The sequence below is a fragment of the Ranitomeya imitator genome, chromosome 1 (assembly GCF_032444005.1).
Source record: "Ranitomeya imitator isolate aRanImi1 chromosome 1, aRanImi1.pri, whole genome shotgun sequence".
Lineage (NCBI taxonomy): Eukaryota > Metazoa > Chordata > Amphibia > Anura > Dendrobatidae > Ranitomeya > Ranitomeya imitator.
The window spans coordinates 228011195-228038957 of record NC_091282.1 but is presented as its reverse complement, the minus strand read 5'-3'; the positions used below and the strand labels follow the sequence as shown (position 1 = coordinate 228038957).

The 27763-nt window shown below is 41.9% G+C and overlaps 1 protein-coding gene across 1 annotated transcript in view; it reads left to right on the top strand.

Moving 5' to 3' along the window:
• The window catches only part of SUSD2 (sushi domain containing 2), a 367145-nt gene that overhangs the window by 226446 nt on the left and 112936 nt on the right, over positions 1–27763 (top strand). Inside the window, exons 10-14 of the mRNA XM_069754446.1 lie at positions 4266–4481; positions 5235–5483; positions 9779–10045; positions 17226–17402; positions 19120–19321. Of these exons, the coding sequence (XP_069610547.1) occupies positions 4266–4481; positions 5235–5483; positions 9779–10045; positions 17226–17402; positions 19120–19321 (1111 nt within the window). The remainder of the gene's footprint in view (positions 1–4265; positions 4482–5234; positions 5484–9778; positions 10046–17225; positions 17403–19119; positions 19322–27763) is intronic.

Genomic DNA, 27763 nt, shown 5'->3' with positions numbered 1-27763 from the left:
ATAGAGCTAAAAATGATTCGGCTAGTCAGTTTTTAATCACGTGATGTCACAGACCTAATGGAAAACAGAAGAATTAGCTGGGAAGAAATGCAAAATGAGCAATTGTAAGTATACAGTGTGATATAATATGATGGTTGCAATATATTAAGAGGATACACATTGTAATGGGAGGAAGAGGAGTGCTTCTTTAATATTGAATATAAATAAATTATAAATTTTATATTTTTTTCAGTGGGACTACACTTGTGTGAATCTAACCTCAATTAGTGGGATTCCAACTCCTATGAACATAAACTAATACCTTATCTCCTGAGGCTGAGGGTGCTTTAAACGTGTGGAGACACAAAGCCCACTACTGGACTGGCCCAACTGTCTGAATTGTCAGAAGGCCAATCCGACCCTTCTGGCTGTGAATTCACACAGTCATCGTCCTTGTAGCAGTGGCTGTGAACATGTCGCTAACTTGCTGTACTGCGCAGTATTGCACACGGACTGTTATCACAACACAATTCACGATCATGAAAAATCATAAAAAAGAATGTAAATTCTCTGCTGTTAAGACCGCTGCAATGACTTCATTCAATTTTCTATTTATGACATGTAGGAGGAGAAATACTAAAGGAAATGAAACCTCCTAGGCCCGTAGGTGTGTTCATGACTTTTTTTTCATAATTTAAAGGAGTTGTCTGAGACTTGTAAGTACCCAACTGCAGCCACTATGCAGTTGTGCTTTGAACCTCTACAACTTAGCACTTCATTTCACTGCTGGCACTGGGAACAGCTGATCAGCGGGAAAGCCAGGTGTCACATCCCTACCGATCAGATAATGATATCCTAAGGCCACGTTCTCATGTCCAGTATTTGTTCAGTATTTTACCTCAGTATTTGTAAGCCAAAACCAGGAGTGGAACAATCAGAGGAAAAGTATAATAGAAACGCATCACCACTTCTGTATTTATCACCCACTCCTGGTTTTGGCTTACAAATACTGATGTAAAATACTGACCACATACTGGACATATGAATGTAGCCTAAAGATAGACCATTAATGTAAAAGTCCCAGACAACCCCTCTATTGTAAATGCACTTTACACTTTCATTTGTAATTTTGTCTCTCCTTTGGTTTATCTACAAATTCAAGAAGATTTCCACTCAAAATGCAATTATAAGTGTAATAAGTCCTTTATGGCTTAATTACAGAGTAACTTTTATTTTTGCTTTTAATGCAACCATTTTTGACTTTTAGATCAAAAATTGTATTTTCTTGATCTGGAACTTCAGATCTTTTGTGTGTTGAGCACAATAATTACATAATATGCAGGAAACTTTGATGCAGTGGTGGTGAAATAGAAAGGGTCTGTAGAGGATCAAGGGGCACTTGTCATCTAATATATAATTGCCTAGAATACTACTTCCTGCAATTTGTGCCAACTTCCGTGGCTTTGTCCGGAGCTAATGTCCGGAGCTAATGTCCGGAGCTAATGTCCGGAGATAAGTGACGTCAACAGTGTCCAGTGTCTGATTGGTTGCCGCCTGCTGCGAGCGACCAATCAGAAACGTGCCGTACTGTGACACACTCCGCCCGCCATTTTAGTGTGATTTTTGAATTTTTACCTCACAGCAAGTTTCTACTGCGTGGAGGCGGGCCCAGTGACGTTGCTCTTCAAGCTCCTGCCGAATTTTGTCAAAAAAATGATAATACCATTTACCAAAACTATATATATTTAGTTGTGAAGTGGTTCAGTGACATTTTCACACCAATTTTGAACTTTTGTTTGGTGTTTTCTCCATATACTGCCTATTATTCACTGACTGTTATACTGAGAGACTGCCGTTTATTAACCTCTTCTTTGCCACATTGGGTATATTGCTCTATTATTTGCCACATAAGGACATTGTCCATTATTGCCCAGCAATTTCTCTGCAATATAAACTGCCTATTTATTAATATCTGCATTCCTGCAAAGAACTATTGCCTATTATTAACTGGCTATTTTCCTACTACCTGACATTGTTCTTAAGCAAAGAACCGTTGTTGTGGCATTTGCCACAACACGCAAAGTTGTCGTCTGATGTCTTTCATCCCTCCCCTCATAAGCATGTTCATGGATCCTGTGTAACTGTACCTTAAATAACAAGAATTGTCAAGAGCTGGTGAGTGCAGCCATTTTTTGTTCTTTCTTACTATTATTTATTAATTGTATTATTCTTACATTTGAATAAATAAAGTATATATGGATTCTAGACTCCCGATTCTTTAGAATCGGGCTGCCATCTAGTGAGTATATAAATAGCCCACACTGAGGAAAAGAGGCCAAAGAGGTCAACAGTAGAAAAAGGAAAGGTGATTTTCAGTTTGCTTCATTTTTGGTGGCCAGGAGAGAAAAAAATCAGCCCAAGTTAGCTACTTTTGATGAAGGGCCTTTGAGATGCGCATATGATCGTTAGTTGGTGAATTAAAGAAATTGCCACTACTGCAATATATTAAGCGGATAAAAACTTTTATGGGAGTGCTTCTTTAAAGAGGTTGTCCACTACTTTTACACTGATGTACTATTCTTAGGATAATGAATCAATGTCTGATCGACCAGGGTCCGGGACTCAGCAACCCGCCGATCAACTGTTATCAGTGCCGGTGGCAGTGACTGCCGGCCGGAAGAAATTACTAGCTGAGCTTGGCCGTCTACTTGCAGTGGCTGTGGTTTGTTACTGCACATTTGCCGCCTATTGAACTGAATAGGAGCGGATGTGTAGTGCCCCGTGGTGGCTATTACAAGTAAACGGCTAAGTTCTGCAAGTAAGTACTTGTGGCTGGCGGCCGCCGCCACTGACATCGAATAACAGCTGATCGGCGGAGGTGCCAAGTGCTGCATGCCTGCTGATCATAGGATAGGGCATCAACATAAAAGTAGTGGACAACCTCTTTAAAGAAGCACTCCCATAAAAAATTTTATCCGCTTAATATATTTCAGTCATCATAATATATGGCGTTATGTATTTACAATTGCTCATTTTTACAATTGTTCCTTCTACCCAGTTAATCCTTTTTTTTCTAATAGGTCTATGACATCATGCAATCAAAAACAGATTAGCTCAATGTTTTTAAACTCTATGTAGAAACAGAGACTTCGTGGAAGAAGGGCAAAATGAGCAATTATAAGTGCACACTGCTATACAATATGATGATTGCAATATATTAAAAAGATGAAAACTTTGACAGAAGTTCTTTTTAATAGATGGAAAAATAGAAAAATATATTATGGTTCAATTACATGTGAGGGTGTATCTCCAGAGGCATCACTTGGATTGATGAACCAGGAAAGGACATCCAACGTGTGTTTTTTTTTTTAGTTAGCTGGTAGGTGAGAGTGAAATGAAAAAAGTGAAGAAGAGTGACCATAGAGTGGCCTTCCTGCTGACAGAAAATGCTCCAAATTTTGATGGTCCGCTTTAACCCCCTCACGACATGCGCCATACATGTACTGGGCATGTCGTGTCTCTCCCTTGATATAAACAGCTGACATGTGCCTCTAACAGCCGTGGGTGGATCGCGATTAACAATGCAAGTCAATGAGTACATGCAAACCATCAGACTTCATTATGATGAAATCTGAGTGCAGTCTTATTCCACAGAGTGAAACAATGGAGAAAATGGAGACATTTTTTCTCCATCTTCTCAACAGTGAGAATAGGAGCACACTATAACAACACGCTGATCAAAGTTTGATCAGAGTGGAATTAGCATAATTGATCAAATTTTCTCAGATGGCAAAAATTCACTTGTCTGCAGTGGCCCTAAGACAAAATTGTGGCAAATTCTAGCTAGTAGATCTGTCCAAATATGTTTTGGTGGTGTTATCTAGCTGTGTTTTTACCATTACCAGTCATGTGGTTAATAAAATATGTGCTTCTCAGATTCCTATGATTTTTGTGAAAGAATGCCAAAAAAATGACAAAAAAGCAATAAACATTAACACATGCTTTTAAAAATTTGTAGAAAAAAATTGTGGTTGCTGTAGTCTTGAAAAAAAACACAAACACAAAAAAACAAGTGAAGTGGAAAGGAAACACTATGGACAAAAATTCAGCAAATATACTGTGACGTTTTCCCTATTGACCCTCAGCAATCTGGAAACAGCGTTCAGTACCTTGTTCAGTATTGTGTGATTGTAAACTAGGTGGGAACTATTCCTCTGACATTTCCTCAATTTTTTTTTAAATATAGACATCTGAGCTTTTAATTTTGGTTTTGCTTCGTTTTAAAGGCATAAAAGAAAAAGTGATTGCAACATTTCGTGAGAGAGCCCAGCGCTCATCATCTGACAAGGTAAAGGTGGCCAGCATTTCTTCAGTGGCCATGAAGGAAGAAGGCTCTGATATCGTGGAGGTGCGGTTGAAAAACCAAACACAAGATGAACTAGAAACTCTATTGAAAGGAGAGGTCCTTAGCTTTAAAGAGCAGAGTTGGATGGATATGAAAGGTAAGTCAATGACTGTGAGAACTCCTGTATTGTAGAACAATGTGCATGTATAGTGACGGCGTTGTGCTTTATGCAATGATGCTTGTGTATGGCGTTTTAATGAGAATTTTTTTTTTCTCCAAGAAACAATATTTTTTAGTTCAGAATATCTCTACATTTATTTATTTGCTTCTGTAGACCTATACTTCTGTTACCTACCACCAACACTATACTTCTGTTACCATAACACCAACATATTTCATTAAAAGATATTAGATTCATACTATAATTGGAGGTACATGGGGGTACATTGTCTTCTCATAGACTACAACATGCAACCCAGAACTTAAATGTCATCATAGTAAAGTCGCATGCATAAGCATTTACCGGTAATAGGATATTAATGTCAGATGCAAAAAATTGAGATTTTAGTTAGGAGTGAGAACACTACCAACCAGGGAAGAATCAGAATTGCAAATGTTGGCGTATACAAGGAATCATGGTTGAAAATAAGCCTATTGATTATTGATCTTGCAGATGACTTTACATGATACTGCATAATTACCTCTTTAGCTTAGTTCTGTGCGGTACTGTTATAATGGTCAGTCTTAGCTGATCTAATGTTATGTATGGATAGTATGAGATTCAAGTACAAGATATAAAAATAAGGTGGGGAAAATAGTAAGGTAATTAAATAGCAACACTAGGAATGTTTAATTGCTTAAATAGTTTATTGGACGTTTAATAAAAATAATTCATGTTTAATTGTTCCAGGAGTTTTCATATTTTCTCCAATTAACTCAAATGTTACGGTGATGTTTCCAAGTGGAGCTGGGGTGGAAGTAAGAGCCATAAGTGGATTTCTGAGTGTTTCTGTTCTTCTCCCTGAATTATTCCAAAACAAAACCGAGGGGCTTCTCGGAGTCATGAACAATGATCGCGAAGATGACTTTACTATGAGAAATGGAACACAATTGCCAAGTTCTGCTACCCCACAAGAAATTTTCAACTTCGGTGCCGATTGTAAGTATGGACAGAAACACATAGATTTGACCAATTTTTATTGGCACAAATATTGCAACAAGTATGGAAATATTAATATTACAGAAGTATTGTAAAAATAGTATCACATATATGATGTTTGTTACTAGCTCTCTGCCTTTTGGAGCTCAGTGTATGTACTACAGGAAGCGGAATTTGCAACTCCTGCTGTAGTCCTAGCCGTCACCTTATTGGGAGGTCCTGGGAACCTGAAGAGCTGCTAGGTCTTGTCAGATCAGCTCTATAGTGCAGTCAGAAAGCCACAGTTGACCAATAGAAAAAATGTCTAAATTACATGACAATAGCAGTAAAAACTATATTTTTATTTCATGAAGCACCCCGAAGTTCCTTTACGAGTTTATGAGGGATACAATGGGGAAAATTAACAGAGTTTAAACGCTCCAGAAGTGTTTTTGGCATGGCTTCCCTGTAAATGAGCATGGACTGATACATGACACTGCATGCCCAAATTTCTACATAAATTATTACCTGCATTAGTCCTAAAGTCTTGACTATGTTCTAGTCCACAACAGAATTCACAATCCTACAGGCCTTGGAGCTTCAATTCCCTGACTGCACAAATCATTTTCTGGTGACTTAAACTCTGGAAATTTTCACCGTTATTCACCGTGTTCCAAATTATTATGCAAATTGGATTTAAGTGTAATAAAAATTTTATTGTTTTGTTTTTAAAATCATGCATGGTATTGTGACTCAGGGCTCAATGGATCACTGAAATCAATCTTAAACACATGTGATAATTCGTTTTCCAGGTGATTCTAATTAAAGGAAAACTACTTAATAATGATGTTCCATATTATTAAGCAGGCCACAGTTTTCAAGTAACATGGGAAAGAAAGAAAAAGGATCTCTCTGCTGCCGAAAAGCATCAAATAGTGCAATGCCTTGTTCAAGGGATGAAAACATTAGATATTTCCCAAAAACTTAAGCGTGATCATCGTACTGTTAAGAGATTTGTGACTGATTCTGAGCACAAACGTGTTAGTGCTGATAGAGGCATAATGAGGAAAGTTTCTGCCAGGCAAGTTCATCGGATTACGAGACCAGGTGTTAAAAAGCCATTACAAACCAACAAACAGATATTTGAACCTGCTGGTGCCTCTGGAGTCCCTCAAACCTCAAGGTGTAGGACCCTTCAAAGGCTTGCGGTAGTTCACAAACCTACTATTTGGCCACCCCTAAACAGTGTTCACAAGCAGAAACGGTTGCAGTGGGCCCAGACATACTTGAAGACTAATTTTCAAACAGTCTTGTTTACTGATGAGTGTCGAACAACCCTGGATGGTCCAGATGGATGGAGTAGTGGATAGTTGATGGAAGGCCACCATGTCCCAACAAGGCTGTGACGTCAGCAAAGAGGTGTATGAGTCATGTTTTGGGCCGGAATCATGGGGAAACAGCTGGTAGGGCCCTTTAAGGTTCCTGAGGGTGTGAAAATGACCTCTGCAAAGTATATGGAGTTTCTGGCTGACAACTTTCTTCCATGGTATAAAAAGCAGAAACGTGCCTTCAGGAACAAAATCATCTTCATGCATGACAATGCACCATCTCATGCTGCAAATAATACCTCTGAGTCATTGGCTGCTATGGGCATATTAGGCGATAAACTCATGGTGTGGCCACCATCTTCCCTTGACCTCAACCCTATAGAGAAATTTTGGAGTATCATCAAGCAAAAGATCTATGTGGGTGGGAGGCAGTTCACATCAAAACAGCAGCTCTGGGAGGCTCTTCTAACTTCATGCAAAGAAATACAAGCAGAAACTCTACAAAAACTCACAAGTTCAATGGATGCAAGAATTGTGAAGGTGATATCAAAGAAGGGTTCCTATGTTAACATGTAACTTGGCCTGTTAGGAGGTTTTGGAGTTAAATAGCTTTTTTGTTCAGTGAATGTGACCTCCTAATGCGGCAAATTCCACAAATGAGCATTTTCAGTTCTTTAAAACATATCAAATGTTTAGAAATTCTGCTGTGCCTAATAATTTGGAACAGTGCATTTTGAGTTTTTATTCATTTTGGAGGTTTAATAAATAGTCATAGTATTTTAGTATATGTCATAGTCACTATTATTTGATTAAATAAATAAATGTGGCATTATGTTGTTCATTCCATGCCCATTCTTTAAAAATCATGGAGTTCATACAAAATACTTAATGTAGTAGTTTTTACTGTGGAGCATATTCATTTTTCATCATCTAATTTGGGTAAAGCTCAATCTTTTGAATGAAGGGTATTTTATTAAACTTACTTTCATGTTATGAGTTAAAAATGTTTTATGCAATTCAGTCTTCTCAAAATTTTGGAAATTATTCTTGTGTTCAGTGAGATCTTGATTAAAATCTTTCTTTTCACAAGAGATGTACTCAATTTTGATGAACACTGTATACTCCATTAAGGCAAACCATGGGGCTGTTAGAGAGAGGGGATTGCAGATATCACCGATCCCATTGATTTATTACATTACAAGAATAAGAACTGATGCAGTTACCTCTTGAGAGGAATTACATTATTACCTAACAATAAAAGAATTGAACAATTGGTCGTGGAAAGGTAGTAAAGTAAAAACAGCCATTATCTGCACTGGGTGACAAAACCTGGCCTGTTTAATATTAGGTCCAGTTTGATCTATTTTGTGAATATTAACATTGCCACAACATATATTTTGAAAAAGGGTTGAAGTTGAGTCTGCCACCATCTTACAAAAAATAATAACTGTCAAGAACTTGCAAATCCTTTGTTTTTGTTTTCTGTCCCCATTGGGGCTCATAATCTAGATTCCCTATCAGTATGTCTTTAGAGTGTGGGGGAAAACCAGAGTACCTGGAGGAAACCCAAGCAAGCAGAGGGATCATACAAATTCCTTGTAGATGTTGTTCTTGGTGGGATTAGAACTCAGGATCTCAGTGCTCTATAGCAGCACTTATAACCACTGAGCCACCGTGCTGCCCCAACAGGCCTCATTTATACAATTGTTAAGACTTGTCCTATGCAACTGCAACACAATGTGTCAGTTGCAGTTAGATTGAGCAGCAGGAGAGGCGTGCACACATATAAATGAACAACAGCATTGTAGGAGCCATACCTGGAGAAAGAGGGACGGCTCCTTCGAAACGCGTCAGGATTGGCCCCCACACACATCCGTCATCCACCGACAGGTGACATCACCATTTAGCCACGCCTCCCATTCACCATGCTACTCCTACAGCGGCGCCATCGGCCAAGGCCAACCGCTTTGACCATCAGCATCTCCACAGGGTGCTGCAGCTCTGGGAGGACGCTCCTTCATCTGACACACTCGGACATTGTGCAGCAAACAACTATGCAAGCCTGACCATCCCCCACAGGATAACACATGTACCTGTAAGTGCCTCCTAGCGCAGCAATCTTTCTTTCACCGTTCATTCATTTATTGTTTTCAAGGCAGTTTTACACACCACATCTGCCAGACTGCCTGCTGCTTTGGTTACAGGCACAGTGTGAATAGCTCCATTGTGATTTGTTTATCTAGTATTTGCATGTATAAATATATGTATGGTCAGTACAAAGGAGTGGCACATGACTTATTCCTTCCAAGGTTCATACTAAGGACCAGGGGGCACTCATTAGGGGTGAAAAAAGGCAGCTAAATAGGAAATGGTTCTTTACAGTTAGAGCAGTCAGAATGTGGAATACCCTACCACAAGAGGTAGTAATGGCAGAAACTATACCGATTTTAAAAAGGGGCTAGATGATTTCCTCAATATGCATAAAAAATTGTGGGTTATAGTTAATTTAGTGACAAAATGTGCAATTGGTGGAGAAAGGTTGAACTTGGTGGACCTAGGTCTTTTTTCAACTTATGGAACTATGAATCGTCGCAGCGCACAGTGCTGGCCCTGGGGGGATCCATAGGTCTGCAGTCACACAGAGTGACACAGACATTTTTCATTTTAGGATGGACAACCTGTCTAAGTAAAAAGTTTATTTTGTTAGATAGGTTAAATTACAAAAGGAAAAACAGAAGGCTATTTGCATTTTTGCCTTTTTTTAAAATTCAACTTAAAAAACGAAGAGATCCCTGTTCGGGGTGTGAGCTACATTAATATTCCATGTGTGTGCATTAAAACCTGATATATTCGTTTGTTGAATGTATTATTATATAGGTAACATTTTGCTGCGGAAGCCAATCCTTTGCAAGGCCTTGGTCTTTAAATGGTTAAACTGAAATAGCATACCAAAATAAAATGTCGCTATGTGTCATCTCTCTCCTCCAGGGGCTGTGACAGAAGCAAGCTCACTTTTTCAGTACGACTCTCTAGAACTTATCAGCAGCTATAAACTAAAACATGACCCAGATTTTGTTCCCACATTTGAAGTTGATGAAAGTAAAAATGTTACTCTGACTGAAGAAGCCAAAAACCTGTGTGGTGAAGATATCTTCTGCAGATTTGACGTCTTAACAACAAATAGTTTGATAATTGGTAATGCTACTAAGATCTCGTATAGCAGTCACGAAGCATTGGTGAACAGCCTTCAACCTGGTAAAAATACTTTATTTTCTTTTTTTTTTATTTGTTATGTCCATTTTCTGCACATATTTACCCAATAAGAGTTTAGCTTTTCCCTTAGTTGTGGCTGGACCAGCCATAAAGAAGTTCCACCTAGTAATTATACTAATAATTCCCATAATATTTCAATTGCTTGCAATTTACCAAGGTTTCTGGTTAGCAAAGCTGGCCCCGATTTAGCTTCTTAACCCCTTCCCGACCTTTGACGCCACGTAGGCGTCATGAAAGTCGGTGCCATTCCGACCCATGACGCCTATGTGGCGTCATGGAAAGATGGCGTCCCTGCAGGCCGGGTGAAAGGGTTAACTCCCATTTCACCCGATCTGCAGGGACAGGGGGAGTGGTAGTTTAGCCCAGGGGGGGTGGCTTCACCCCCTCGTGGCTACGATCGCTCTGATTGGCTGTTGAAAGTGAAACTGCCAATCAGAGCGATTTGTAATATTTCACCTATTATAACGGGTGAAATATTACAATCCAGCCATGGCCGATGCTGAAATATCATCGGCCATGGCTGGAAATACTAGTGTGCCCCCACCCCACCCCACCGATCGCCCCCCCGGACCTCCGATCTGTCCGGTACACAGCTCCGGCTCCCCTCCGTCCAGTGCTCCGCTCCCCCCCGTGCTCTTGTCCGCTCCCCCCGTGCTCCAATCACCCCCCCGTGCTCCAATCACCCCCCCTGCACTCCGATCCACCCCCCCGGTGCTCCGTTCCACCCCCCCGTGCTCCATTCCAGCCCCCCCGTGCTCCGTTCCACGCCCCCCGTGCTCCGTTCCACCCCTCCCGCACTCCGATTCCCCCCCGTGCTCCGATCCCCCCCCGTGGTCCCCCCCACCCCATCATACTTACCGATCCAGCCGGGGTCCCGTCCGTCTTCTCCCTGGGCGCCGCCATCTTCCAAAATGGCGGGCGCATGCGCAGTGCGCCCGCCGAATCTGCCAGCCGGCAGATTCGTTCCAAAGTGCATTTTGATCACTGAGATAGATTATATCTCAGTGATCAAAATAAAAAAAATAATAAATGACCCCCCCCTTTGTCACCCCCATAGGTAGGGACAATAAAAAAATAAAGACATTTTTTTTTTTCACTAATGTTAGAATAGGGTTAGGGTTAGGGGTAGGGGTAGGGTTAGGGGTAGGGTTAGGGCTAGGGTTAGGGTTAGGGGTAGGGTTAGGGGTAGGGTTAGGGTTAGGGCTAGGGGTAGGGGTAGGGGTAGGGGTAGGGTTAGGGGTAGGGTTAGGGTTAGGGCTAGGGGTAGGGTTAGGGTTAGGGCTAGGGTTAGGGTTTCGGTATGTGCACACGTATTCTGGTCCTCTGCGGATTTTTCCGCTGCGGATTTGATAAATCCGCAGTGCTAAACCGCTGCGGATTTATGGCGGATTTACCGCGGTTTTTCTGCGCATTTCACTGCGGTTTTACAACTGCGATTTTCTATTTGAGCAGTTGTAAAACCGCTGCGGAATCCGCACAAAGAAGTGACATGCTGCGGAATGTAAACCGCTGCGTTTCCGTGCAGTTTTTCCGCAGCATGGGCACAGCGATTTTTGTTTCCGTAGGTTTACATTGAACTGTAAACTCATGGGAAACTGCTGCGGATCCGCAGCGTTTTCCGCAGCGTGTGCACATACCTTTAGAATTAGGCTATGTGCACACGGTGCGGATTTGGCTGCGGATCCGCAGCAGTGTTCAATCAGGTTTACAGTACCATGTAAACATATGAAAAACCAAATCCGCTGTGCCCATGGTGCGGAAAATACCACGCGGAAACGCTGCGTTGTATTTTCCGCAGCATGTCAATTCTTTGTGCGGATTCCGCAGCGTTTTACACCTGTTCCTCAATAGGAATCCGCAGGTGAAATCCGCACAAAAAACACTGGAAATCCGCGGAAAATCCGCAGGTAAAACCCAGTGCCTTTTACCCGCGGATTTTTCAAAAATGGTGCGAAAATATCTCACACGAATCCGCAACGTGGGCACATAGCCTTAGGGTTAGGGTTGGAATTAGGGTTGTGGTTAGGGTTAGGGGTGTGTTGGGGTTAGTGTTGTGGTTAGGGGTGTGTTTAGGGTTATGGCTACAGTTGGGATTAGGGTTAGGGGTGTGTTGGGGTTAGTGTTGGAGGTAGAATTGAGGGGTTACCACTGTTTAGGCACATCAGGGGTCTCCAAACGCAACATGGCGCCACCATTGATTCCAGCCAATCTCGTATTCAAAAAGTCAAATGGTGCTCCCTCACTTCCGAGCCCTGACGTGTGCCCAAACAGTGGTTTGCCCCCACATATGGGGTACCAGCATACTCAGGACAAACTGCGCAACAATTACTGGGGTCCAATTTCTCCTGTTACCCTTGTGAATCAAAAAAAATGCTTGCTAAAACATAATTTTTGAGGAAAGAAAAATGATTTTTTATTTTCACGGCTCTGCATTATAAACTTCTATGAAGCACTTGGGGGTTCAAAGTGCTCACCACACATCTAGATAAGTTCCTTTCGGGGTCTAGTTTCCAAAATGGGGTCACTTGTGGGGGGTTTCTACTGTTTAGCCACATCAGGGGCTCTGCAAACGCAACGTGACGCCCGCAGAGCATTCCATCAAAGTCTGCATTTCAAAACGTCACTACTTCAATTCCAAGCCCCGGCATGTGCCCAAACAGTAGTTTACCCCCACATATGGGGTATCACCGTACTCAGGAGAAACTGGACAACAAATATTGGGGTCAAATTTCTCCTGTTACCCTTGGGAAAATTAAAAAATTCTGGGCTAAATAATTATTTTTGAGGAAAGAAAACGTATTTATTATTTTCACGGCTCTGCATTATAAACTTCTATGAAGCACTTGGGGGTTCAAAGTGCTCACCACACATCTAGATAAGTTCCTTTCGGGGTCTAGTTTCCAAAATGCGGTCACTTGTGGGGGGTTTCTACTGTTAAGCCACATCAGGGGCTCTGCAAACGCAATGTGACGCCCACAGAGCATTCCATCAAAGTCTGCATTTCAAAACGTCACTACTTCACTTCCGAGCCTCGGCATGTGCCCAAACAGTGGTTTACCCCCACATATGGGGTATCAGCGTACTCAGGAGAAACTGGACAACAACTTTTGGGGTCCAGTTTCTTCTGTAACCCTTGGGAAAATAAAAAATTCTGGGCTAAATAATTATTTTTGAGGAAAGAAAACGTATTTATTATTTTCACGGCTCTGCATTATAAACTTCTATGAAGCACTTGGGGGTTCAAAGTGCTCACCACACATCTAGATAAGTTCCTTTGGGGGTCTAGTTTCCAAAATGGGGTCACTTGTGGGGGGTTTCTACTGTTAAGCCACATCAGGGGCTCTGCAAACGCAACGTGACGCCCACAGAGCATTCCATCAAAGTCTGCATTTCAAAACGTCACTACTTCACTTCCGAGCCCAGGCATGTGCCCAAACAGTGATTTACCCCCACATATGGGGTATCATCGTACTCAGGAGAAACTGGACAACAACTTTTGGGGTCAAATTTCTCCTGTTACCCTTGGGAAAATAAAAAATTGCAGGCTAAAAGATCATTTTTGAGAAAATAATTTTTTTTTTTTTTCATGGCTCTGCGTTATAAACTTCTGTGAAGCACTTGGGGGTTCAAAGTCCTCACCACACATCTAGATTAGTTCCTTTGGGGGTCTAGTTTCCAAAATGGTGTCATTTCTGGGGGATCTCCAATGTTTAGGCACACAGGGGCTCTCCAAACGTGACATGGTGTCCGCTAATGATTGGAGCTAATTTTCCATTTAAAAAGCCAAATGGCGTGCCATCCCTTCCGAGCCCTGCCGTGCGCCCAAACAGTGGTTTACCCCCACATATTGGGTATCTGCGTACTCAGGACAAACAGGACAACAATATTTGGGGTCCAATTTCTCCTATTATCCTTGGCAAAATAGGAAATTCCAGGCTAAAAAATCATTTTTGAGGAAAGAAAAATTATTTTTTATTTTCATGGCTCTGCGTTATAAACTTCTGTGAAGCACCTGGGGGTTTAAAGTGCTCAATATGCATTTAGATAAGTTCCTTGGGGGGTCTAGTTTCCAAAATGGGGTCACTTGTGGGGGAGCTCCAATGTTTAGGCACACAGGGGCTCTCCAAACGCGACATGGTGTCCGCTAACAATTGGAGCTAATTTTCCATTCAAAAAGTCAAATGGCGCGCCTTCCCTTCCGAGCCCTGCCGAGTGCCCAAACAGTGGTTTACCCCCACATATGAGGTATCGACATACTCGGGAGAAATTGCCCAACAAATTTTATGATCCATTTTACCCTACTGCCCATGTGAAAATGAAAAAATTGAGGCGAAAAGAATTTTTTTGTGAAAAAAAAGTACTTTTTCATTTTTACAGATCAATTTGTGAAGCACCTGAGGGTTTAAAGTGCTCACTAGGCATCTAAATAAGTTCCTTGGGGGGTCTAGTTTCCAAAATGGGGTCACTTGTGGTGGAGCGCCAATGTTTAGGCACACAGGAGCTCTCCAAACGCGACATGGTGTCCGCTAACGATGGAAATAATTTTTCATTCAAAAAGTCAAATGGCGCTCCTTCCCTTCCGAGCCTTACCATGTGCCCAAACAGTGGTTTACCCCCACATGTGAGGTATTGGTGTACTCAGGAGAAATTGCCCAACACATTTTAGGATCCATTTTATCCTGTTGCCCATGTGAAAATGAAAAAATTGAGGCTAAAAGAATTTTTTTGTGAAAAAAAAGTACTTTTTCATTTTTACGGATTAATTTGTGAAGCACCTGGGGGTTCAAAGTGCTCACTATGCATCTAGATAAGTTCCTTGGGGCGTCTAGTTTCCAAAATGGGGTCACTTGTGGGGGAGCTCCAATTTTTAGGCACACGGGGGCTCTCCAAACGTGACATGGTGTCCGCTAAAGAGTGGAGCCAATATTTGATTCAAAAAGTCAAATGGCGCTCCTTCCCTTCCAAGCCCTGCCGTGCGCCCAAACAGTGGTTTACCCCCACATATGAGGTATCAGCGTACTCAGGACAAATTGGACAACAACTTTCGTGGCTCAGTTTCTCCTTTTACCATTGGGAAAATAAAAAAATTGTTGCTAAAAGATAATTTTTGTGACTAAAAAGTTAAATGTTCATTTTTTCCTTCCATGTTGCTTCTGCTGCTGTGAAGCACCTGAAGGGTTAATAAACTTCTTGAATGTGGTTTTGAGTACCTTGAGGGGTGCAGTTTTTAGAATGGTGTCACTTTTGGGTATTTTCAGCCATATAGACCCCTCAAACTGACTTCAAATGTGAGGTGGTCCCTAAAAAAAATGGTTTTGTAAATTTCGTTGTAAAAATGACAAATCGCTGGTCAAATTTTAACCCTTATAACTTCCTAACAAAAAAAAATTTTGTTTCCAAAATTGTGCTGATGTAAAGTAAACATGTGGGAAATGTTATTTATTAACTATTTTGTGTCACATATCTCTCTGGTTTAACAGAATAAAAATTCAAAATGTGAAAATTGCGAAATTTTCAAAATTTTCGCCAAATTTCCGTTTTTATCACAAATAAACGCAGAATTTATTGACCTAAATTTACCACTAACATGAAGCCCAATATGTCATGAAAAAAACAATCTCAGAACCGCTAGGATCCGTTGAAGCGTTCCTGAGTTATTACCTCATAAAGGGACACTGGTCAGAATTGCAAAAAACGGCAAGGTCTTTAAGGTCAAAATAGGCTGGGTCATGAAGGGGTTAAAAAGGTTCTCCGAAAAATGTGCTAAAATAAATGAATAAAATAAATAATACACATTTAAATATTAAGTATTTTTCTATATACCTTCATTTAGCAAAAAGGTATTGTTTATCTACTGCCCGCTATCAGGATTCTATGATGGCAGTTTACATCAATCACACACTATCCGAAATTTCAGGACGGGACTGGTGAAGTACAAGACAGAGGTCCTGTCAGAGCAGCAGTCCTGTCAGGCATTGCGAAGGAACATGCATTCCTCTGGTCAGTCCGGCTCCACTCCTCCATATCTTCTTAGGTTAACCCCTTTAAGTAGATTTTTCTTTGCAGCATCTATACATCCACCACCTGTATATAAACTTTTGAAACTGCCAATATACAGTATATCCACAACTCTAATGGGAGTTTGCGCTGTACAATACTACATATGCAGGGCTGGGAGTCTGTATAGTAAGAAGCTGTTTAAGAAGGTAGGAGGCTGCTTAAAGTGAACCTGTCAGCAGGATTTTGCTAAGTAAACTACAGGCATTGTCACGTTTTCAGTGTTAAAATGATACCTGGGGTGAAGAAATTTGTCTTGTGGTTCTTGTGTAATCGTTGTTAGAGGTTTTCGGTTAATGAGATGCCCGTGCTCTGTGGCGGGACTGTAGGCAGAGTCTTATCTTCCTGCTCTAAGTCAGATAAACCAAGAAGAGACCTTCCTAAAGGCCCACCATGAAGCAACACCTGTCTGTTTCTCTCTTTGTCTCTATGATGAGGAATATGCTTGTGCTTTTCATGTGGCTTGTGGGCAGGTCATTCCTTGGTTTCTCTGGCTTGGAGCAGGATGATAAGACTATGCCTACAGTCCTGCCCCGGAGCACGAGCATATCATTAACTGAAAACTTTTAACATTGATTCTTAATCCCAGGTATCATTTTAATCAGTTTAACACTGCCAACCTGACAATTTCTGTAGTTTACTTAGCAAAATCCTGCTGACAGGTTCACTTTAAGTTCCTATTTGTTTTGGAATGTGCCGTTTATTGGAACAAGACCAAAACATTCTGCCATTAAATATCTTTGTAAATATCATGCTGTTATTATTATTTACAATTGGTGGAGTAATGAGGAAGGAGATGACCTCCGAACCTTTGCCTCAAGGTAGCTCATCTCCTCATTTATACAATGCTTATTCACAATCGTTTTTGGTATAAGCAGTGTCTGAGTATTTGTGTGTTTAGTGCCCAGTCATTGCCTGCTGGTGGAGAGGTAGTGTAGCTTTCACACACACATTTCTTACATTTGAAATGATCCCCTGAATCTTTGAGGCAAATGGAGTAGATAGCTGCCTGATGCATCCTAGCGCATGTAGCAGATGATAGCAATGAATAAGGAGAAAAGAACTAGCATGCTATATTTTATAGATGTATTTTTTCTTTTTACAGTGGTCACATGTGGCTGGCTTGCTCCACCAGCAAATGGCACAAAGAACGGGACAAATTACTTAGTTGGTTCTGTCATCATATTAAGTTGCAATAAAGGCTTTGTGATGATTGGATCTGGACAGAGAATATGCCAGGCTGATGGTAACTGGTCTGGTGAAGAAACAACGTGTATTAAAGGTATGAGAATTACAACTAAAATGGCCACTGTTTTTTCAACAAAATTTGCATAATTCAAAAGTACAGCTAAATCTAACAAACTTTTTACGGTATCTTGGCAGAAAATATGCTTCTTTCTCCACTTATACACCACTTCTCCCACTTCCCAGCCACCCGAACTCACCATCCACTTACAAAAGACAGCTCAATGCTATCTTGATCTAGACAAGATAGACAACAACAGGGAGAGGTATCAGGTTACACCCCCTATTATATGCTATGGAGGGAAGAGAGTTGAGGAGGAGTAAACAAGCAATTGGAGAGTGTGATGGTGTGATATGCTATGTGGGTATCATTTTTGTGTATATTTCTATTTTACTTATTTTCATGGTGTTCTCTTGTAGAAGGAGTTATTGGCTAATTGATGAATGGCTGTTGCTGCCATCTGATATCAGCTCCCACAGTACTGTATCGTTTGCTAATATGATAATGACATGTTGACCTAGCTTGTTGAAACAATGAGTGCCTGAGACCTTCCCAGTCCTGACCTGTGAAAAGGAGGGAGACTTAAAATATCAGGGAGGTGAGACACAGATCAGTCCTGTGTGGAATGATGATGTGTTCACAGCATATCAGAGAAAAAGAAGAGTATGTGGACTATGTGATCCTCTGTCTGCTGGATTGTTGGACTTTTATCCTGTTACTGAACTGCATTCGTGTTCTGGACTATTTTTTCCTTTGTGTGGTGGATCGTATATGGACCATTCGTATTTTTGCCTAAATAAAGGTCTTGGAATTGTTTACTATACTCTAGCTCTGTAGATTATGTGGTACCGAAGAAGGACCCTGTGACAGAGAGACAGAAAGATAGTGCTAAGCTTTCCAAAAAGTAGTTTGCAACACCCCAGAGCTGGATTCACATCAACACTGTTCATTACTGCTGAATTATTTACTCCATGCGCTTGCTTCTGTCTGTAAGCTACCAAAGCAAAAAAAGAAAGCTGGAATTACTGTGATGTGAATGAAAGACATTATAGCAGCAGTCTTCACCCAACAGCACAGTCAGTTGCAAATTAAGAGATTGCAGAGGGCAAAACTGGTGAAAATGCTGAATACAAGTTAGAAAATGGACATCAATAACGGTATTCCCCATGTACATACAAGGTAGTTTATTCTGAAAAGTTGGTTGAAAATATAATTGTGCTTTTAAACATTGTTTTTTCTTGTTAGGCGTCATTAGACTGCATTTTCAACTTTTTCTGATCCATGCAACATTGCTCAGCAACATCTTTTTACTTTTCTCACATCGCTTTCCTTTCCTGCAAGTTTCTAGAAGGTTATCTCCTGGCAATGGGATAGTCTTCTGCATGAGATTGAAGCATTCATTGCGGCACTCTTACTGTTGATGCTGTTGGATGTGATATTTGCCCACTCTATGGTAGCAATAGAAATGTGTACAATATGGCAGCAAATTCTACATGCACTGTACAGTATTTACTTGATAATAAAGTGTTTGCAACATTTTGCAAGACTACTATGCTGTTACTGTATAATTTATACTACTGTATTATTGCAGCATGCCTGATGCCTGGTTTTCCTACACATACCATATACTCTATGTTTCTCACTAGTGCCACCTCGGGAATTTTAACGTTTGATAAATAATTTACATTTCAGTAAATGTTTGTAATACAATTTGTTATAATCTGTCATACAGTAAAATATTCGGTTTGTCTAGGATCCAGATCCTGCTCAAGTCAGTGTGGGCAAGTCCTAGACGAGTGCTCCTGTCACGCAACCTGTGAGAAACTTGCCAACTGCTGTCCAGACTACAGCCACTTCTGTGTCCGTATCGCTCCGGATTCAGGTTTGCTGATGGGAGGAAGAGATTTTGTTATTGTGAATGTGACCTTTAACACCAGATCAGTAGTGAAATGCAGGTATGCGACACAAAGAATATGGAGTCTACTACTAATAAATGCTGTTATCCATCATCTGCTTAATGATTCCAGTGGTATATGTAACAATACCCAACACATCTATGTACTATGAACACACTTTATTTAGAAAGTCATACACTGTACATTTGGCATTAGTTGATTGATGGCAATATCTTATATTTAACAAAAAATCTAATCTACCGTATATACTCGAGTATAAGCCGACCCGAGTATAAGCCGAGACCCCTAATTTTGCCACAAAAAACTGGGAAAACTTAATGACTCGAGTATAAGCCTAGGATGGAAAATGCAGCAGCTACCAATAAATGTCAAAAATAAAAATAGATACCAATAAAAGTAAAATTAGTTGAGACATCAGTAGGTTAAGTGTTTTTGAATATCCGTATTGAATCAGGAGCCCCATATAATGCTCCATAAGTTCATGATGGCCCCCATAAGATGCTCCATACAAAATACGCCTCATATAATGCTCCATAAAGTTTATGATGGGCCCCATAAGATGCTCCATATTCATTACTGTAATGAGTGGTACCATGTGACCACTCAAAGCTGGAAGAGCTGCCGGCGCCTGGAGACCATCAGAGATGCAGAAACGCGCCAGGAGCAAGTGAGTACGGTACAGACCAAAAGTTTGGACACACCTTCTCATTTAAAGATTTTTCTGTATTTTAATGACTATGAAAATTGTACATCAAAGCAAAAGGTGGCTACTTTGAAGAACCTAGAATATAACACATAATTTCAGTTGTTTCACACTTTTTTGTTTAGTATATAATTCCACATGTGTTAATTCATAGTTTTGATGCCTTCACTGTGAATGTACAATTTTCATAGTCATGAAAATATAGAAAAGTCTTTAAATGAGAAGATGTGTCCAAACTTTTGGTCTGTACTGTATGTCCCCCTCCCCTGCCGACCCCCCAGGGACAATGACTCGAGTATAAGCCGAGAGGGGCACTTTCAGCCTGAAAAAAATGGGCTTATAATCTCGGCTTATACTCGAGTATATACGGTATGCATTATACTGTATATACAGTGAGTACGGAAAGTATTCAGACCCCTTTAAATTTTTCACTCTTTGTTTCATTACAGCCATTTGGTAAATTCAAAAATGTTCATTTTTTTTTCATTAATGTATACTCTGCACCCCATCTTGACTGAAAAAAAAAACAGAAATGTAGTAATTTTTGCAAATTTATTAAAAAAGAAAAACTGAAATATCACATGGTCAGAAGTATGCTCGGTATTGAGAAGAAGCACCCTTTTGAGCTAGTACAGCCATGAGTCTTCTTGGGAATGATGCAACAAGTTTTTCACACCTGGATTTGGGGATTTTCTGCCATTCTTCCTTGCAGATCCTCTCCAGTACCGTCAGGTTGGATGATGAACGTTGTTGGACAGGCATTTTCAGGTCTCTCCAGAGATGCTCAATTGGGTTTAAGTCAGGGCTCTGGCTGGGCCAGTCAGGAATGGTCACAGAGATGTTCTGAAGCCACTCCTTTGTTATTTTAGCTGTGTGCTTAGGGTCATTTTCTTGTTGGAAGGTGAACCTTAGGCCAAGTCTGAGGTCCAGCGCACTCTGGAAGAGGTTTTCATCCAGGATATCTCTGTACTTGGCCGCATTCATGTTTCCTTCACTGACAACCAGTTGTCCTGTCCTTGCAGCTGAAAACAACAATAGCATGATGCTGCCACCACCATTTTTCACTGTTGGGATTGTATTGGGCAGGTGATGAGCAGTGCCTTGTTTTCCTCACATATACCGCTTAGAATTATCACCAAAAAGGTCTATCCTCGTCTCATCAGACCAGAGAATCTTATTTCTCATAGTCTGGGAGTCCTTCATGCGTTTTTTTTAGCAAACTCTATGCGGGCTTTCATATGTCTTGCACTGAGGAGAGGCTTTTGTGGGGCCACTCTGCCATAAAGGCTCGACTGGTGGAGGGCTGCAGTGATAGTTGACTTTGTGGAACTTTCTCCCATATCCCTACTGCATCTCTGCAGGTCGGCCACAGTGATCTTGGGGTTCTTCTTTACCACTCTCATCAAGGTTCTTCTCCCACGATTGCTCAGTTTGGCTGGATGGCAAGGTCTAGGAAGACTTCTGGTGGTCTCAAACTTCTTCCATTTAAGGATTATAGAGGCCACTGTGCTCTTAGGAACCTTGAGTACTGCAGAAATTCTGTTTTAACATTGGTCATATCTGTGTCTTGACACAATTCTGCCTCTGAGCTCATTGGCCAGTTCCTTTGACCTCATGATTCTCATTTGGTCTGACAAGAACTGGGAGCTGTGATTTCTTATATAAACAGGTGTGTGCCTTTCCAAATCAAGTCCTATCAGTTTAATTAAACACAGCTGGACTCCAATGAAGGAGTAGAACCATCTCAAGGAGGATCACAAGGAAATGGACAGCATGTGACTTAAATATGAGTGTCTGAGCAAAGGGTCTGAATATTTATGACCATGTAATATTTCAGTTTATCTTTTTTTATTAAATTTGCAAAATTTCTACCTTTCTGGTTTTTTTCAGTCAAGATGGGGAGCGGAGTGTACATTAATGAGAAAAAAATTTACTTTTTCGAATTCACCAAATGGCTGCAATGAAACAAAGAGTGAAACATTTAAAGGGGTCTGATTACTTTCCATATCCACTGTATATACTGAATATATATATATATATATATATATATATATAGATAGATAGATAGATAGATATATTCACATAGGGAGAGATATCTATCTATCTATCTGTCTATCTATCCAATCTATCTGTCTATCCTGCATGTGTGGGCATATATATACACTGCTCAACAAAATAAAGGGAACACTTAAACAACAGAATATAACTCCAAGTAAATCAAACTTTTGTGAAATCAAATTATCCACTTAGGAAGCAACACTGTGTGACAATCAATTTCACATGCTGTTGTGGAAATGGAATTGACAACAGATGGAAATTATTGGCAATTATCAAGACACACTCAATAGAGGAGTGGTTCTGCGCATGGGGACCACAGACCACATCTCAGTACCAATGCTTTCTGGCTGATGTTTTGGTCACTTTTGAATGTTGGTTGTGCTTTCACACTCGTGGTAGCATGAGACGGACTCTACAACCCACAAAAGTGGCTCAGGTGGTGCAGCTCATCCAGGATGGCACATCAATGCGAGCTGTGGCAAGAAGTTTTGCTGTGTGTGTCAGCTGTTGTGAATTCTGTTGTCGAACTCCCTCCTGTGGTCGTGAATGGTACTTCAGCGAGTTCTGTCCATGGACTCCCTCTGGTGGCTGTGAGTGAAGCTGCTGCTTCTGAGGTTCCTTACACAGGTGACGTGGTTTATCCTTTGGTTGGCTGCTCTATTTAACTCCACTCAGATTGTTACTCCTTGCCAGCTGTCAATGTTCCTGCATTGGTTCAGTTCGATCTTGGATCTTTCTGGTGACCTGTCTTCTCCAGCAGAAGCTAAGTTCCTGATAGTTATTATTTGTTCATTGTTTCCTTGTCCAGCTGGTATCATGATTTTGTTTTGCTAGCTGGAAGCTCTGGGATGCAGAGTGGCACCTCCGCACCGTGAGTCAGTGCGGAGGTCTTTTTGCACACTCTGCGTGGTCTTTTGTAGTTTTTGTGCTGACCGCAAAGATACCTTTCCTATCCTCTGTTTATTTAGTAAGTCTGGCCTCTCTTTGCTGAAACCTGTTTCATTTCTGCGTTTGTGACTTTCATCGTTACTCACAGTCAATATATGTGGGGAGCTGCCTTTTCCTTTGGGGAATTTCTCTGAGGCAAGGTAGGCTATATTTTCTATCTCTAGGGCTAGCTAGCTCTTAGGTTGTGAAGAGGTGTCTAGGGAGTGTCAGGAACGCTCCACGGCTATTTCTAGTTGTTGTGATAGGATTAGGGCTTGCGGTCAGCAGAGCTCCCACATCCCAGAGCTTGTCCTGTGTGAGTTTAACTATCAGGTCGTGCCGGGTGCTCCTAACCACCAGGTCCATAACAGTACAGCTGGCCCAAAGTATTAATGCATCTCAATAGAGGGATAAGAGAAGTTCTGAGACCATTTTTTTTCTGTGTTTTGTCTTTCTTTTCCCCTAAACCTTTGGGTGGTTCAGGACACAGGTGTAGATATGGACATTCAAGGTCTGTCCTCTTGTGTGGATCATCTCACTGCAAGGGTACAAAACATTCAAGATTTTGTGGTTCAGAATCCTATGTTAGAGCCTAGAATTCCTATTCCTGATTTATTTTCTGGGGATAGATCTAAGTTCTTGAATTTCAAAAATAATTGTAAACTGTTTCTAGCTTTGAAACCCCGCTCCTCTGGTGACCCCGTTCAACAAGTAAAAATCATTATTTCTTTGTTACGTGGTGACCCTCAAGACTGGGCATTTTCCCTTGCGCCAGGAGATCCTGCATTGCGTGATGTTGATGCGTTTTTTCTGGCGCTTGGATTGCATTATGATGAACCAAATTCAGTGGATCAGGCAGAGAAAATCTTGCTGGCTTTGTGTCAGGGTCAGGATGAAGCGGAGGTGTACTGTCAGAAGTTTAGAAAGTGGTCTGTGCTTACTCAGTGGAATGAGTGTGCCCTGGCGGCAATTTTCAGAAAGGGTCTTTCTGAAGCCCTTAAGGATGTCATGGTGGGATTTCCCATGCCTGCTGGTCTGAATGAGTCTATGTCCTTGGCCATTCAGATCGATCGGCGCTTGCGTGAGCGCAAAGCTGTGCACCATCTGGCGGTATTCTCTGAGCATAGGCCTGAGCCTATGCAGTGTGATAGGACTTTGACCAGAGCTGAACGGCAAGAACACAGACGTCGGAATGGGCTGCGTTTTTACTGTGGTGAATCCACTCATGCTATCTCCGATTGTCCTAAGCGCACTAAGCGGTTCGCTAGGTCTGCCACCATTGGTACGGTACAGTCTAAATTTCTTTTGTCCGTTACTCTGATTTGCTCTCTGTCGTCCTATTCTGTTATGGCATTTGTGGATTCAGGCGCTGCCCTGAATTTGATGGACTTGGAGTTTGCCAGGCGCTGTGGTTTTTTCTTGGAGCCCTTGCAGTATCCTATTCCATTGAGAGGAATTCATGCTACGCCTTTGGCCAGGAATAAGCCTCAGTACTGGACTCAATTGACCATTGGAGGATATTCGCTTTTTGGTGTTGCATAATCTGCAAGATGTGGTCGTTTTGGGGTTGCCATGGCTACAGGTCCATAATCCAGTGTTGGATTGGAAATCTATGTCTGTGTCTGGCTGGGGTTGTCAGGGGGTACATGGTGATGTTCCATTGTTGTCAATTTCGTCTTCCAATCTTTCTGAAGTCCCTGAGTTTTTATCAGTGCTATTAATTTGATTCCTGGTAGTAAGTTTCCTAAGGGCCGTCTGTTTAATTTATCTTTGCCAGAGCACGCCGCTATGCGGAGTTATGTAAAGGAATCCTTGGAGAAGGGTCATATTCGCCCGTCGTCGTCACCATTGGGAGCAGGGTTCTTTTTTGTGGCCAAGAAGGATGGCTCCTTGAGACCTTGTATTGATTACCGCCTTCTTAATAAGATCACAGTCAATTTTCAGTATCCTTTGCCGCTGCTGTCTGATTTGTTTGCTCGGATTAAGGGGGCTAGTTGGTTCACCAAGATAGATCTTCGAGGGGCGTATAATCTTGTGCGAATTAAACAGGGCGATGAATGGAAAACAGCATTTAATACGCCCGAGGGCCATTTTGAGTACCTGGTTATGCCATTCGGGCTTTCTAATGCTCCATCTGTGTTTCAGTCCTTTATGCATGACATCTTCGTAGAGTACCTGGATAGATTCATGATTGTATATTTGGATGACATTTTGGTCTTTTCGGATGATTGGGAGTCTCATGTAAAGCAGGTCAGAATGGTGTTCCAGGTCCTTCGTGCGAATTCCTTGTTTGTGAAGGGGTCAAAGTGTCTCTTTGGAGTTCAGAAGGTTTCATTTTTGGGTTTCATTTTTTCCCCTTCTACTATCGAGATGGATCCTGTTAAAGTTCAGGCCATTTATGATTGGACTCAGCCGACATCTGTGAAGAGCCTGCAGAAGTTTCTGGGCTTTGCTAATTTTTACCGTCGCTTCATCGCTAATTTTTCTAGTATTGCTAAACCGTTGACTGATTTGACCAAGAAAGGTGCTGATGTGGTCAATTGGTCCTCTGCGGCTGTAGAGGGTTTTCAGGAGTTGAAGCGTCGTTTTTCTTCTGCCCCTGTGTTGTGCCAGCCAGATGTTTCGCTCCTGTTTCAGGTCGAGGTTGATGCTTCTGAGATTGGAGCAGGGGCTGTTTTGTCGCAAAGAAGTTCTGATGGCTCGGTGATGAAACCATGTGCCTTCTTTTCTAGAAAATTCTTGCCTGCTGAGCGCAATTATGATGTTGGCAATCGAGAGTTGTTGGCCATGAAGTGGGCATTCGAGGAGTGGCGACATTGGCTTGAAGGAGCTAAACATCGCGTGGTGGTCTTGACGGATCACAAGAATTTGACTTATCTCGAGTCTGCCAAGCAGTTGAATCCTAGACAGGCTCGATGGTCGCTCTTTTTCTCCCGTTTTGATTTTGTGGTTTCATACCTTCCGGGATCTAAGAATGTGAAGGCTGATGCCCTGTCAAGGAGTTTTGTGCCTGATTCTCCGGGTGTTCCGGAGCCGGCGGGTATTCTTAAAGAGGGGGTAATTTTGTCTGCCATCTCCCCTGATTTGTGGCGCGTGCTGCAGAAGTTTCAGGCTGATAGACTTGACCGTTGTCCTACGGAGAAACTGTTTGTCCCTGATAGATGGACTAGTAGAGTTATCTCTGAGGTTCATTGTTCGGTGTTGGCTGGTCATCCTGGAATCTTTGGTACCAGAGATTTGGTGGCTAGATCCTTTTGGTGGCCTTCTTTGTTGCGGGATGTGCGTTCTTTTGTGCAGTCCTGTGGGACTTGTGCTCGGGCTAAGCCCTGCTGTTCTCGTGCCAGTGGGTTGCTTTTGCCCTTGCCGGTCCCGAAGAGGCCCTGGACGCATATTTCCATGGATTTTATTTCTGATCTCCCTGTTTCTCAAAGGATGTCGGTTATTTGGGTGGTTTGTGATCGCTTCTCTAAGATGGTCCATTTGGTACCCTTGTCTAAATTGCCTTCGTCCTCTGATTTGGTGCCATTGTTTTTCCAGCATGTGGTTTGTTTGCATGGCATTCTAGAGAACATCGTCTCGGACAGAGGTTCCCAGTTTGTTTCGAGGTTTTGGCGGTCCTTTTGTGCTAAGATGGGCATTGATTTGTCTTTTTCTTCGGCTTTCCATCCTCAGACTAATGGCCAAACCAAACGAACTAATCAGACTTTGGAAACATATCTGAGATGCTTTGTTTCTGCTGATCAGGATGATTGGGTGTCCTTCTTGCCTTTGGCTGAGTTCGCCCTTAATAATCGGGCCAGCTCGGCTACTTTAGTTTTTCCTTTTTTCTGTAATTCTGGTTTCCATCCTCGTTTCTCTTCAAGGAAGGTTGAGCCTTCGGACTGTCCTGGTGTGGATACGGTGGTGGACAGGTTGCAGCAGATTTGGACTCATGTGGTGGACAATTTGACATTGTCCCAGGAGAAGGCTCAACGTTTCGCTAACCGCCGGCGCTGTGTTGGTCCCCGACTTCGTGTTGGGGATTTGGTTTGGTTGTCATCTCGTCATGTTCCTATGAAGGTTTCCTCTCCTAAGTTTAAGCCTCGTTTCATTGGGCCATATAAGATTTCTGAAGTTCTTAATCCTGTGTCATTTCGTTTGGACCTTCCAGCTTCTTTTGCCATCCATAATGTGTTCCATAGGTCGTTGTTGCGGAGATATGTGGCGCCTATGGTTCCCTCCGTTGATCCTCCTGCCCCGTTGTTGGTTGAGGGGGAGTTGGAGTATGTGGTGGAGAAGATTTTGGATTCTCGTGTTTCGAGACGGAAACTCCAGTACCTGGTCAAGTGGAAGGGTTATGGTCAGGAAGATAATTCCTGGGTTTTTGCCTCTGATGTTCATGCTGCTGATCTAGTTCGTGCCTTTCATTTGGCTCATCCTAATCGGCCTGGGGACTCTGGTGAGAGTTTGGTGACCCCTCCTCAAGGGGGAAGGGGTACTGTTGTGAATTCTGTTGTCGAACTCCCTCCTGTGGTCGTGAATGGTACTTCGGCGAGTTCTGTCCATGGACTCCCTCTGGTGGCTGTGAGTGGAGCTGCTGCTTCTGAGGTTCCTTACACAGGTGACGTGGTTTATCCTTTGGTTGGCTGCTCTATTTAACTCCACTCAGATCGTTACTCCTTGCCAGCTGTCAATGTTCCTGCATTGGTTCAGTTCGCTCTTGGGTCTTTCTGGTGACCTGTCTTCTCCAGCAGAAGCTAAGTTCCTGATAGTTATTATTTGTTCATTGTTTCCTTGTCCAGCTGGTTATCATG